Source organism: Ascidiella aspersa, chromosome 3 (genome assembly GCF_963924565.1).
Source record: "Ascidiella aspersa chromosome 3, kaAscAspe10.2, whole genome shotgun sequence".
Lineage (NCBI taxonomy): Eukaryota > Metazoa > Chordata > Ascidiacea > Phlebobranchia > Ascidiidae > Ascidiella > Ascidiella aspersa.
Genome location: NC_139449.1, coordinates 4568654 through 4583409, shown reverse-complemented (window position 1 = coordinate 4583409; position 14756 = coordinate 4568654). Strand labels below are relative to the sequence as shown.

Genomic DNA, 14756 nt, shown 5'->3' with positions numbered 1-14756 from the left:
TTAAAACAATTAAATATGTTATTTCTATTGGATGCATCACAACGTTTGTTTCATTTTGTCAACGTTACTAAATTTAAGACATTAATGTAAACAAGCAGAATCACTATTCATGGAAAGACGATATTTATAAAGAGTCTGATAATATTTGATGTTTTAGGTTATACAAGCATCGAAAACGAAATCACAGTTTTAAGAAAGGATATGATAGCAGGTAAGTAGGGGAAGCTTTAATAAATACAAAGCATAAATTTAATTTGTTTTTTAGTTATTTTGTTCAAGTATTGACTTCTATTAACTTTTGGAAACGATAACACGTATTTCAGTATTTTGTCTGTAGACAGGGTCATTAGTTAGTACAATTTTGTGAATGTCATCACCATACTTTTTCCATCACTGTCACTACAGGAGAACCCGCACTGCAAAATTGTTTTACTACCGGTATATGTTTTTTTTTGTTTTTTTTTCAATTTTTTTCTGTGTGCTGTCTAAACGCCTAGCCATTGATCCATAATGAAAGCACTTATTGGTTTAAACTCTAGTCTAAATTCCAAGCAGTTAAAATCCGAATTAATGCAATATATGTCGAGCCGTTCGTCACAACAACGACATAGCCAGTCTGAAGCCAATCGGCCAGTCTATAGACAAACGTAGCCAGTCTGACACCAAAAATGGTCAGTCTGAAATCAACAGTAGTTACTCTGTACTAAGTCTTGAAGAACACTTAAGTTTAATAGCACATTTTAACAATGCAGCTGCAATACAATTTTCTTAATCACTAATTTAATTTTGAAACTCAACTGTAATCCCCTCCACTAATGCCCAAAAACAACTACTTAGGTGGACCCAGAGTGCCTTCAAAAAATTTCCTTCGTAATCATGTAAAAGACTTAAGTCTATGAATTTACCTAACTGCTTAAGTCGCTTTTTAAGTCACTTTTTCATATAACTTAAATAATGTTTTTCATACAACTTGACTTAACTTACGTATTTTGGGTTATACGTTGACTATACAATACATTGACTTAAGTCAGTCAAATTAAAACATGTAGGAAAACGTCATCTGGTATAATGGTCTCTTATCGTACACAAATAGTTGTATTAAGTAGCTTAAAAAAAATCTCAAATAGCTATCGGCACTCTTTAGCATTAGAAATGGCACACCAGGGCACCGCGACACCCCGGTTGAGAACCACAGACCTAAGTCATTACATCACTGTTTAAAATGACGTAACTGGAACTTGACTTGTTCAAAAGATGTTACTGTTATAGAGTTAAAGCCGAGTTATCCAGAGCGAAGGACTAGCAAGTTTAAAATGCCTAAACCGTTCTAGAAAACAATTTTCTTGAAAAGCAATTGAAAAAGCAATTGTTGTACCAATATCGTCACAACGCAAAAATATCGCGAACAACAGTTTGAATTCTCTGACTACGGTAATGCATATATTTACTTTTGGTTGTTGAAGGTGATAACGAGTTGAAGGAAATGATCGCCGTTTTGAGAGAGAATATGACGAAAGGTAAAAAGGGTTTTGTTTTGAGTAGAACCTTATATCGAAACATAATTTTGTATTTTTTTTGGTTAGTTTTGTTTTTTTTTAGTTTAATTAAAAAATGCATAGCTTTCCATATGCGAATATCAATTAAAGTAGAAAATATATATGTACAGTATTTCCATAATTTACCTATGTCCTATACTTTACTTGTTAGTAGCCTATGTTCTACTATTTTTTCTAATTTACACAACAAACACAAAAAGCTCTGTATTTTAAATATATATAAATCTGTATGTATATATATATATATAAGTATCTCGACTGTTCAAGGTGCTGCTGAGTTGCAACAAACAACCTCCATAAGACAGCATATGACAAAAGGTAAGTTGGTGGTGTTCATTTTAACTTTATTGGTTTAAGAAGATAAAAAGTGCATAGCTTTTGAACGTGTGAAACTTATTTACGTTGTTATAAGTATTTATTTTACATGATTGCAACTCACTTTTGAAATATTACGACAATAGGGATGTTGAAAGTGTAATACCAGGGCATTTCCCCCAAACTGCCTTTTTCGTCAATTTTTACTATGTAATTTAGTTTTTATTTGCTCTTTGCAAAACATTTATCTATCGTTATTATGTTTTAGTTGGTTTTAAATAAATCCGTTCATATCAAATTCGCTGTGCACAGAACTTTGCAACAGCATGTTGCGCCGCGTGACTAAGAAATTCTACAAAGTGTATTTTTTTGTAAATATGAATATAAATGACAGAATTTTAACAATATTCGATTATTTATATATGTCCAATGTGCAATTGGTTTAAATTCAACGTTTTGTCAATTCAAACCAACTAAACGCTATTTTGTCGTTTCGCGCGATTAAAATGGATTTTCATTGCATATTTGCGCACGAGTTTATTATAGAACAACGTGTAATTAAAATAGCCCCTGGTAATTATATTCCTGTTTTTTTTTTAGAAAAATTGTTTCATGGCGTCACGGTATGACGTAACTTTTTGACGTCATCTTTTAAAAAAATTAAATGTGCACCCCTGCTCTATATAGTGACAAAGCAATCAATCGCATAGCGCTTTGCTGACATACGTATATTGTAAAATATTAAACTATCAAAATTAAATAGCTGCAAGTTGAAGCATTTGTGTGAAATGTGATGCATAACTATATGAAAATTTAAGACAAAACATAAAACACAATACAGGCTCTGCCGCTGGCACAACATGTTAGTCGCTTGACCAACAACACTTCATTGACACACAATGATTGACGGGTTATGCAAAGTAACTGATTGCCCGACAAAAGCTGACGCCGACCTACACTGCTACATTTAAAGCAAGCACTATACATCTGTCGCCACAGCTACAGGACTTTATCCAAACTTGCCACACACGTTTGTAGAATTAAGGGCAACCTCCCGGTTTCAACCACTCGATATGATCGGCAGAAATTCAATGAGTTTCAGAAAAAATATTTACCAGAGTCAAAACCAAGTCAACATCCAAAAAAAAATATATATAGTTATTCCGAAGATTAGTTTTCATTTTTTTATTGAAATAACCCAAGGCTAATGATTGAGCGAATGTAGTTTTAGTTTAAAAATTCTAAAATGTTTTTTCTAATTTTTGTTTGCCAGAAAAAAGTTTGATACTGGACAAAAAGAAGGGTAATCATGAGCAAAACAGACTTTAAACTTCCTACTTATTGCAATATTGCGTACGATATAAACAAACAAATTATACGGCGTCAATACGTTTAAACAATAAGTTTCTTAATGAATATTTCAGCCCTGATCGCCAACATTTAACTGGGCAACAAATAATCGCTTATCTCTCTATTACGAAAAGTATGGTGTTTGCAAATATGCTGTTGCTTTTTAGGTGACACGGTTAGATCATGTCATCCTCTGTTTGAAGCTGAAGGTAAGATTTACTATACTTATTTGTGCTGTTATCATTGGCCATATTATAGTAAATTAATACCATACTTGAAATCCTTGTTTAAAATAAAGTTGAGCGTTGGATCAATACCTCCAGAAACTATGCAGTTAAATAAACACGATACTTTTTTTAGAAAGTCTTATTTTACCCTTTTTGTTACCGATTTTAGGAACCCTAATCAATGGGTTATATTACCTGGTGAATTGACACGAAACGACCCTAGCCACTATTTAAAAATCCATAATAGCGTGCTCTCTTAAGGCCCGTTTACACTACAGGCTGCGCTGAGCTGAGCAAAGCGTAATTTGCATTTAAATTCTATTGTGGCGAGCGTTTCACGCTTTGCTAAACTCAAGCCCCGTGCTGCAGCTGCAGCTAGCTTAAAGTTACGCTTTGCTAAACTCACGCTCCGTGCAGCTGAAAAAAAATACGCTTTGGAGAGATTTTCACGCTTTGCTAAACTCAAGCCCAGTGCATCTATAGAAAAACGTTACGTTTTGTCGCGATTTTTACGCCCAGCGCAGCTCACTGCAGCTGTAGTGAAAATAATTTCACGCCCAGTGCAGCTCAGCTCCGCTCAGTGCAGCTGTAGTGTAAACGGGCCTTTAATCTAACCAGCAATTCTAGATATAAACACCCTTTTAAAACTATTACGAAATTTGAACACCAGTAAACATTTTTAAACAAATACAGCACCAATTGTAAAATATTATAGGCACCATAAACATATGTTCCAAACAAGTAATTTGCAGCAATTTCGAAATATAGGTTATCACTGCCATACCCTGATTTCTAACAGTTATACATTGGTTAACAGTATATTGACTATCCTGGGCGCAAACTATTTTGTAAATACGATGTTGTTGTCCTAGATATTTTCTTGAAAACAACAAGAATTTCCTATCCTTCGAAAAGAGGTAAAATATTGTTAACTATACGTTGTCGTGCTAAAAGCCAAACCAGATTTTTATAACGCTCTTAAACGATACTCTAGTGATAGTCTAAAGTTTTTAATAAATTACTGAAGACTCTCGGTTTCTCTACATGTTTGTGCTGCTATCATTAGTCATGTTTCAGTGATTTAACATAGTGCTAAAAATCCTCTTTAACATAAAGTTGTACGGAAGACCAAATGCAGCACGCAACATTGCAAGAGAAACATAAAATCAAGATCTGCTGCAGTCAACCCTTATGCTGAAAATGTTAGTGGACTTGTCGTAACATATGTTGTTTTTTTCGGATTGCTTATTGCTATATTACTTTGTCTCTGTCGTCGTAAATCATAGAATTTTGGACATAGTTTCTTTACGTTTTTAACATGCAATGATTTTCGGCTTTTATAGTGTTGTAAATTTCAGAACCAAAATGGAAATTCATTTTTGCGTCATGTTAATGTGGAATGTTATACGTGTTTTACCTTTTACACATGCGGAAAATAATTTGGGTTAATTTAAAAAAATGGTTGTTTAGTGCTAAATGAACCTACATATTTATCAATCACATTTTATCTTGTATGGCAAACAATACATATGTTCTGCTAATGTAAACTAAGTGAGAATCAAGTAAATCTAGTTTCCCACCATAATCAGCATAGGGCAATCGTAATTAAATTGTGTTAAATACCGTCCTATTCGTATTTGCAGCTCCTTTTATTGATTCTTAATTTCACGCACAAAGTTGTTACTTTGACATGTATAGTGAATGATACCAATAAAGTATTTACGAAAACACATGTTTGACTTCTGTAAACTAAACGTATTGTTAAAGTTGTTAAAACTATTTTCACCAGTTTGGTATACGGAATGTGGTTAAAAAATTGTGGTATTAAATCTAACTAATGGCACAATTTTGGAACTACTAATACAGAACATATGTCAAATTTGCGTTCGTTATATATAAACTATATTCTTGCCAATGCTTTAATTTGTGGTTGATTCCCGTCAGGATAATCTTATTTATATTTAAATAAGTGACCAGTACAACAAACAATTTACTGGATTAAACTTTATTTTTAATGCCCAAATTGTTATTAAAATTTAGTAAAGACCTTTCTCTGGCATTTTTCAGACAACAATCTTTAACTTTTTGCAACTGCAGTAACACCCTTTCTGCATTTTCTAGTTTCTTGATGTTTTTGGACGGTCACAGATTTAGTACGGCAATAAACAAATTTTGCCATCGTTTTAGATGTAGTGCTTTTTATTTTCGTTTGGAACAAATTGCAAACACTTTTTATTATATAACCAAACCTTGAATTCTCAGTGTTGTATTAAAACCAATGTATGGTATGGCATCACACGGGCTGAAATTAAATAATAATGTTAACCAGTATTATGTTTATATATATTTTATGTTTTACGACAACAGGCCATGGTTTAGCCCAGAAAACGAAGTTAGGACGATTTTAACTTACTGCAATGAGTTTTCGCGCTTCGTGCAAAACTTATTTATTTTTTTGCTATGTTTTAGGTTTTTGAAGGATCTGTTCAGCCTAATACCTTTGGCATAACGTGCTACATTTTATTGCGCTTCGCACCAGTTTATATATTGATTGTTTTATTTCTTTTTAACATGAACAACCGCGTGGCAACTTCGAAGTGTTTGTGGAGCCCCTAAATGTGGTGAGATTTATCAAAAAATTATGAAACTGATTTTTAGGGGACACATAGTGTAAAATCGAGCAGAAACCATATATTTTCAACCGAAAATAATTTTGAAATCCCCAGTGTATAGGTATCCGAGTAGCCTGGCAAACATTTCCAGCCTTAACTTATGGCTTAGATGCGAAAGGGATAGTTGCCAAGGGATTCATTTATTTTAATAAACTAAACATGTACATGCTAAATTGTCACCTAGACTTGGAAAAAGTTAGTAGGTTATAATACTAAACGAGATATTTAAGCCGAGATAAAAACGATAAAAAAATCAAAATTGGTCAAAATCACCGCACCGGTAATTCTAGTATTACGAACCCTAGTCTTGCTTTTATTTTCGTTTCAGGCAAACATTAAAACAACAACACCAAAAATGAGTATAAAATATTTATTGGCAATCGACCGGGGAAGAAAAATCGAGAAAAAAACACGGGTGGTGTGAAATTCAACGAAAGTAAAAAAAACAATTAAAAACGCAAAATAAAACAAGAGACGGAACAGGTAAAACGCGAAAAATAACAAAGAAATTCGATTGCACAAAACATAAATGATCAAAACACAATTCCTAACACGCCGCTGAAATTTGAACGAAAACGACTTTTTAGGAGTTAAGTTTCAAGTAAAAGACAGGGAATTCAGAACAGGGAAATTTAGGCAACTGTATAACTTTGGAGAAATATCAAGTAATAAAATTCGAGTAAAACACTGGCAATTTAAACAATTCTTTAACTTGAGGAGGAAAAAACGTAAACATAGTTAAAACGAAATTTAATGCGACTCTTAATTTAACCTTTTTTAAGCGAAAGAAATTCAAAAAACAAACAATTTTTAGTGATTTCAATTAAAACAAAAAAAAAAACAGTTTTCAACGAAATTTCAAACGTAACACGATTCAAAAAAACAATTTTCAAGTATTGGAATTTCAACGAAATAAAAATTTTAGTGATTAAAATTAAAACGAAAGTAAAAACATTTTTTCGTGGTTAAAATTAAAACACACAAAAAACGTTTTTTAATCAAGTTTCAAACGTAATGTTCCTGCCGAGTTCGCTTGCTGTTCACCGACCGCGGTCTCTTGGTGATGACGTCAACCGGTGACGTCATGCGAGGCAGTGCTGACGTCGAATGACCCCGGGTGCGTGGGGCGACCTTGTAGCCCCTCGAGTTGGAGCGCTTACGCTCGCTGTGTGATGTCATAGAGGCGGGATTGTTTGAGTTGCGACTGCTGGTTCGTGCGGTCACGTGACTCGATCCCGATGACGATTGCGTCGAGTCGGTGTTGTACCTGTTGTGACGTAATAAAGAACAATTCGTTAAACTATGACGTGGTTTTCATTCGTGTTGCGAAATTAATTGTGTTTAATTTGGCAATGCCTGTTTCGAATAACATTTATTTTTTATAGTAAAACACCTAAGAATTTTTATGAATTAAATGGATACAATAAAGCAAACAAAAGTAGGTGCTATTTCACAAAAAAAAAAAAAAAAATTTCACAAAAAATGTAATGCCCTGGTTGAATTGAAACTAAATTTTAGTAGATTACTACAAGTTTATCATTACGTTGCTCAGTTAAACCTCTTGAAACCGACTTGACACGTAATAGATGAGCTCATGCGATTTTATACGTCATAAATCAGGGGCGTTTAAACAAGGGAAGAAGAAGCAATACAAAAACCTCTTTTTATTTTAAAGCGCCTCTTAAAATATATTTGCGCTGTTTATATTAATTTGAAAGTCTGTTTTTTATGAAAAGCCTTCTACAATAAAATTAACAGTGAAAGGACACTATGTTACATATTATTCTGAAAAGCTGAGAAACTTTCGGAATTAGGGAATTTCCAGCAGACAATAAAATGTTAAAGAAAGATTCTTGTTTTCGTATCAGATGACGTTAGGATTCTTTATAAAAAATACTTTAAAAATGATTTGAAAATATTTTTACGCTTTATACCTTTTCATAAACAGTCTTAACATCATTATTCCGGGGACAAAAAAAAAGTTTCGTTAAATGTTGTCAAAGGGGGCGCGGTTCAGATGTTGAAAACAAAACTGCCCTAATTTATGAACTGTTAAATTCGCGGACATCATTTTTTGGTAGTGACTACATTCCTAACTGAACCTTTTTATGGAAAGTATTATAAGACGGTCGGACAAAATTATGTTCCGTTTGCGCGCCTTCAGCTATTTTAAAATACTGAAACTAAAACCAGCACTTCAGTCTATCGAAGAAAAGATAATACTGCACTTTTTCTTGGTTTCCCTATTTGTGTAATTGTCTTCATAAAAATATTGTCAATTTGTTTGGAATCTGTATTTAAACATAAAACGTGGCAATATACACAATCGTGTTACGCATTTCTTGAACGCCAAATCCAAAATATTTTCCACCAAAGTTAGAATCCTTAATAACATACAAATTCATGAAGAAATCATTCTTACAGTAGACGAAAGTGGCTAATCGACATATTCCCACATTAAGAATATTCGATATATCCCCGCAATTTTTTTTTTACATTTATTAAAAATTATCCTCCTTTACAGTTTTTCGTCACTACTGTATATAAATAAAAAATTTACTTACTCAGAAACGTTTTCGTCTTCGATTGACGGCAGAGCGGCAAGATCTTGGAAAACTCCGGCCAGGGCTTCGTAATTTCGTCCAAAAGTGTTGAGGAATTCGAGATTGAGGCCATGCACTGAGCTGCCCGGTTCTGGCATTTCCTCTGCAAATTTAGAAAAGTAAAAATATTTAAACACAAAAAAACAAGCCTTAGTGATTTTGCACTTTAAAAAATACAGATTTAGTTCCAAAGTTAACAAAAAAAAAATTTCCAGTTTTTGTTAAATAAATAGAAAATTTACGTTAAAATTCGGCTCCGAAAGAACATGATGCTCAGGGTATTTTTTTTTTTTAGATTAAATGGATTCTTTTATAGAATGTCTTATTATGAATTTAGATCCATAATGACATCATTATGAATTACACATATTGGCTTAAATATGATTTTTTGAACACAACTCTCAATAATGGTATAAATACTACATCGAAATAAGTTTTTTTTTAAATACACTAAACATAATAATCCACAAACTTATAATAAATAAATTAGCGGTTTCTTACACTGTAAATTCAGAAGATCGTTAAGGTAACAAAACCTACGTTTTGCCTTAGGAAAAATGAACCTTAAAAAACTAGAAAAGCCTAAAACCAAGATTTCGGCATTTTTAATTTTTCCATTTGTTCCTAAGTTGAGAAAGCGTTCTAGTAACTTTTTAAAAATTAAACCATCAACCAGACTTGGACCACTAGATTTATTTTAGCTTTTCAAAATTAATTTTGAACTAAAATTAGAGCATTTCATTTTTTCTAAATTAGATTAGAATTAGAATTGCCGAATTCTTGAAGACCAAAAATTTTACTCTTACCCATGATAGGAGGTTCCACAGGATCCGGAATAAACATGGAAGATCTTCTCCTCTGCCTCGAAGAAGAAGAAGAGGATCGATCCGGGTTGAAGATGTCGCTCTCTTCATCCGAGCTCGTGTCAGGAGGAGGCTGGAGGTGCTCTGATGGACGCAGGTCGGCGGGGATCTCCCTTAAATCACCACCACGCGGTGCGACACCTGGTGGAACATGAAATATTTGTCTTAGCGTTTCTGACGTCACGAATACTTCAGACAACCTTCTTTTTTTGCGCAAAAAAATGCAAAATTCTATATATTTTATCTATTAAATGGACGATCATTAGGACTTTCCGATACTTTGTATTTTATTTTTTTTTTTTTTTCGGACAAAATTTAAGTCGGTCCCCTGCGGTGCGACACTTGGTGACATGAAACATCTGATTTATTTTGTATGTTTATGACGTAAGAATGTAGCTGTTTTCCCTGCTAGTTCGCAAAATGTTGCCAGCGAAAGCACATGGCGAAAGTTAACTTTCAGTTTCTAACTGTAAATTGCGTGTTTCTGTGCTAGATATTTGTGTTGATTAGCCGGATTAAGTTTAGAATTTGGGAGATTATTAATATTACGGTTGTTATTTTCTGAGTCATTTATCAGAAACACTTTAAGCTAAAACTGAAATTTAGCTGTGCATGAATATTTCCAAGTTAATCCTAGATCCCTAGCAAGTTGGTAGGTACATTTCTTTGGCTATATTCCCTTATCGCTAAACGGCAAAATGTCATTTAATTAGGATTATTTATTATTATTTGTTTGTGCTAAATTGTAAATGTCTGTATTTTTGCATGTAAGTGTAATATTATACATTCTCGTCTGCCATTGCCGCGTATGACGTCATAAGTGGATTGTAGAAAACACAAAATCTAATCACCTGGTGAGAGCTTGTAACCTCCAAAGTTCATCATCATCGGGGTTTTGCTCCTTGACGCCAGCGCCACCCGGTGGATCTTCCGGCCGGGGAGCGAAGAAGGGCGCTCGGCCGGGATGTAAGGGTTCCGGGCTATCGGGAGAATCCCCTGATCATCAGGGGGGTGACTGGGGGCCGAGGTGCTTTCCCCTGAGCTGGAGTAGCTCCTTGATGATCGACTGCTTCCGTTGAGGAGCTCAATTTCTTCGCTCGTGAGTCCGACAAGACCGTTCAGTTGCTGGAAAAGGAATAATGGGATCATATTGGTGTTTCAAGAGGAATAAGTCTTATCAGAAGCACTAATCCTGTAAGCTTGTTAAGCCTTGTAATTTTGTTGTTACTGTGAGTCCGACAAGACCGTTCAGTTTCTGGAGAAAGATAGGATAAATTGGGTTTAAAACAATAAAGTATTATTTTAGGCCTAAAGCGCATTTGTAACTAGGTAGTAGAACTGGTGTGTTAGAATTTTTTTTTGTTCCAACTCTAATAAATGCACTTGTGTAGATTTGCTTTTTTTCTCACGATTACAAATTAAAAACTTTTTTTAGTAATTAATTCATTTGAGGTGAGCTCGATTTATTGGCTCGTGAGACAAGGCCGTTCAGTTGCTGGAAGAAGAACAATAAAATCAATTGGTTTTCAGGAGAAATAAGTTATTAGTTTAGTGCACTTAAGTCAAGTCAAATGACTCAAGTGATTACAACACTTGCAGAAACGTCTGGAAAATTTAAAATCCACAAACCACCGTTCAAATATATTAACATAGTTAAAACAAGTAAATTAGTTAAAAATTCCACAATTAACGTGGCATAAGTTAACGTATTTAAATCTAAACTACAAAGTGCCTATTAAATTAAGATTTTACCCCTTGTGTGAAGTCCGTATTATGCTTAAGCATTGTTTTACCATTATTTGAGTTGTTTCGCAAAACCACTTTTAAAACAGAAACATAGAAAACAAACAAACAAATACATTCCTAATATAATTACGCATTTCAGCATTACTAAATAAGTAAATTATGCCAAAAAGGCCAGAATTGGCTTTTCATTAATGCACTTACCTGGACCATGTCCTCTATGGTTGGCAACTTGGTCGGCGATGACGTGGCCTGACTCAGCTCGTTTGAGAGCGATGACGTAGTGGAAGATGACGCAGCAGATCCGGAGACCCTACGAGGGTGGAGGGGGATTTCCCGATTGGAACTGCGAGATAAACAAATAAGGAATTATGATTCGTTTGTTTTTAACTAAAAAAAAGTTTTTGAAAGTAACGCAACTTTGTTTTAAAGGATCGTTTTTAAAAAAAGTACTATTACGTCAGACTCTAGGTTTCATCTTGAATAAAGTTAAGTTCATAAATAAAATCCGTCAGCGGTTTTAAATAAATTAACCTGGAGGCTTTCAGGATTGCTGTAAATTAAAAAGTGCTTTCTCAAATAAATTTTGGAAAAAATAATTGTATCAACATATTCAAAATATTTTCCTTATTTTAAAATGTCATCACTTAAGTGAAAACATAAGAAAATAACCTATAAAAAGATATATAAAAACTAAAAAACATATAAAAACTTAAAGACAAAAGATTCAATAATGCGGTCAACAAAAAACAAGATTAAAATCAAAACGAACGAAAAGCATAAAAATTGGAAAAATTAAAAACATAAAAAAGTAAAAATAATTAGTTAAAAAATTAAAAGTTTGTAAATAACACGACAATAAAAAAATTAAAATAACAGTCACCTTAAGTTCGGATAGTGTGACGTCATTCTAGCCATAGGTAGCAACGTCATCGCTTTCATGGGGGAGGTTCGACCACCGTAGGGAGACTTGTTGGCCGTCCTGGCCGCCAGGGGGAATTCCCGGGCTTTTAGGGACGCCCTGGAACCGGGACGGCCCCGTTCGCAGCTCTCATAGGATTTGGTGTCCGACGAGTGGCCGGAAGAGGGCGCCGGTGAGTCTGGAAAGTTGATTTTGAAAAATTTTAGCTTTGTAGAAGATTTAAACTAAAATTAAGTATTATAATTATTTTGAATTATTATATTTTTATTCTTATTAATTTTTTTGTATACTTTAGTTAACAGCTTTTATTAAAATTGATTTATTTTTATTTATTTGTTTTTTTGAACAATTTTTTCCAAACACTTATTATTTTTATACTTCACTCAAAAACTTTTAATAATGTTAATTTTTATTGATTTATTTTTAAATTGAAAGATTTACCAAACAACCTATTAGTTGTATGCCTAAGAAAATTATTTTAATATTTTTATTAGTTTTGTACACTCGAAAACTATTATAATTTTTTAACCAAGTTTCTATTGCCAAACCACTTCTTATTTTTATACCTCATTAAAAAAATTTACTAACAATATTTTTCTGCCAAATAAATTATTATTTTTATACTTCACTCACTTTGCAAGCTTGTGTTCGCAATAAACCTTCCAACATCCAGGGGATTCCCTTCCGAGGCAACCTCCCTATCGCCTCCATAATTCGGGGGAGTCCCCCGACCCTTGTCGATCGAAGCGTAACGCTGCCGCATAATGACGTCATAATCGGGTAGGGGTGAGTTAGACTTAGGGGTGGGGGCCATGTTTGCGTCGTTCAAAAGTGGGGTCAGGGATCGGTTGCTCATCACATTTTGCTAGAAGAAAAAATTAAGGAATTAAAAATGAGTAACATTTATATTAAATTTATTACTATTTGCTATTTCAAATTTGTCGACACAAAAAAAAAACAATCTTTTCTCATCGATTAAGTTTTTTTTTTTTAATATAAACAATTAAAAAAATTAGTTTTAAACATTGTTAAATTTGTTTAGTAATTGTTTATATATCAAGATATTGAAACAATAAAGTTTTACTGTTTTTAATAATTTTTTATATTATGAGGAGAAAACTTACTAGTTTATTTCAATAATCTCATTAATGAGCATTTTTACTTAAAAAAAATAAAGTAGTTACACTTTTTTGAATATTTTTTAAAATTCTAGTTTTATTGGAGAAAAAAGAACTATATAACTTTATGCTTTGGTAACATCCTTTATCATTTTTTTTTAATTTTAAGAAATAAAAATACACTCTTGTAACAATGTAAGTTAATTATGCTTACCCGGTATTATTATTCTTATTGCATTTTTGATAAGAAAACAAAAATAAGCAAACACATTACTTAAACAAAAGTTAATTGCAAAATTTATTTTACTAAAAAAATATTATTTTTATTTTTATTCTTTTTTAATAATAAAAAATATCAATATATTTTTCTTTTCTTACGTTTGCTAATGATGAAGTAGGCGACGATATAGGGGATTCCCCGTCGCGCACAGACTGCACCCCCGGGCTCATGGTCCCCTCATCCGTTATATCTACGTCATCAGGCAAAAGGTCAGGCCTCGCTAGCGACAGCGAGCGGATAACGCCGTTGGTTTTCGTTTTCGAATCAGTCTGAAAACCGTTGTTGTTTCGTCCTGCAATTCCGTTTCCTGTAGGTTTGAATTAAAATAATATTTGAATTAGGGAAATAAAATACAATTAGGTTTGTAAACAATATGTTTGAAATGATTCTGACTTGAGCACAATTTAGGCAACAAGTCAAGTCATTATTAGAGCAATGCAACCTAAAGTGACGTCATCAGTTCGAAATAAAACGTCAAACTATTAAAATTGGCAAACTAGACGTTTTCGCACAAACTAAACGATCGTTAACAAACTTTAAAGACTTTACCTTTAAATTGTTCCTTTTACCAAAAAATAAATTATAAAAATAAAAATTATTTTGAAATAAAATTTTCGTTTTGGTTGCAAAGCAGAATTTTTAAGGTTTTGTTGTAATCTCCATAGTCGAAGTTACACTTTGGACTGGTCTTTTAATTCCATAAAACACAAATAACACTTTATTGAGAAGAGACAACTCACCGTTGCTGGCCGGATGTTGTTCCTTGTCTTCTTCATGGCAACAAGAGGACATCTGTGAGCAAGGATAAGGAGTGGCGGTGTCCTTCTTCGTCCTCCAGATCCTCACAACACAGATGAAGACAATAAAGAGAGCGACTCCTATTATTCCGACGATGAGGAAAATCCACCACTCCACCTCCGCGCCTCCTCCGGTTGCTATGGCGACGCATCTCCCGTCCGAGTCCTCCACGTACTCCGGGATGCAGACGCAAGAGGTGGAGCCCTGGGTAGAGGTGTTGGCGACGCAGCGAAGGTTTTCTCCTGAGAATGTTTGAAACAATTTTTTTCTTCTGAAAATGTTTGAGAAATATTTTTCTACCAAAAATTT

General features: G+C 33.6%; 1 protein-coding gene across 1 annotated transcript in view; it reads right to left on the bottom strand.

Moving 5' to 3' along the window:
• Nucleotides 1-7125: 7125 nt before the first annotated feature.
• LOC146158173 (protocadherin Fat 4-like) overlaps nucleotides 7126-14756 on the bottom strand; it is a 78501-nt gene continuing 70870 nt past the window's right edge. The window contains exons 54-62 of the mRNA XM_083383846.1: nucleotides 14390-14689; nucleotides 13748-13956; nucleotides 12885-13116; nucleotides 12213-12429; nucleotides 11534-11675; nucleotides 10438-10711; nucleotides 9530-9760; nucleotides 8685-8826; nucleotides 7126-7387 (exon numbers count right to left, since the gene is read on the bottom strand). Coding sequence (XP_083239972.1) covers nucleotides 7126-7387; nucleotides 8685-8826; nucleotides 9530-9760; nucleotides 10438-10711; nucleotides 11534-11675; nucleotides 12213-12429; nucleotides 12885-13116; nucleotides 13748-13956; nucleotides 14390-14689 — 2009 coding nt within the window. The remainder of the gene's footprint in view (nucleotides 7388-8684; nucleotides 8827-9529; nucleotides 9761-10437; nucleotides 10712-11533; nucleotides 11676-12212; nucleotides 12430-12884; nucleotides 13117-13747; nucleotides 13957-14389; nucleotides 14690-14756) is intronic.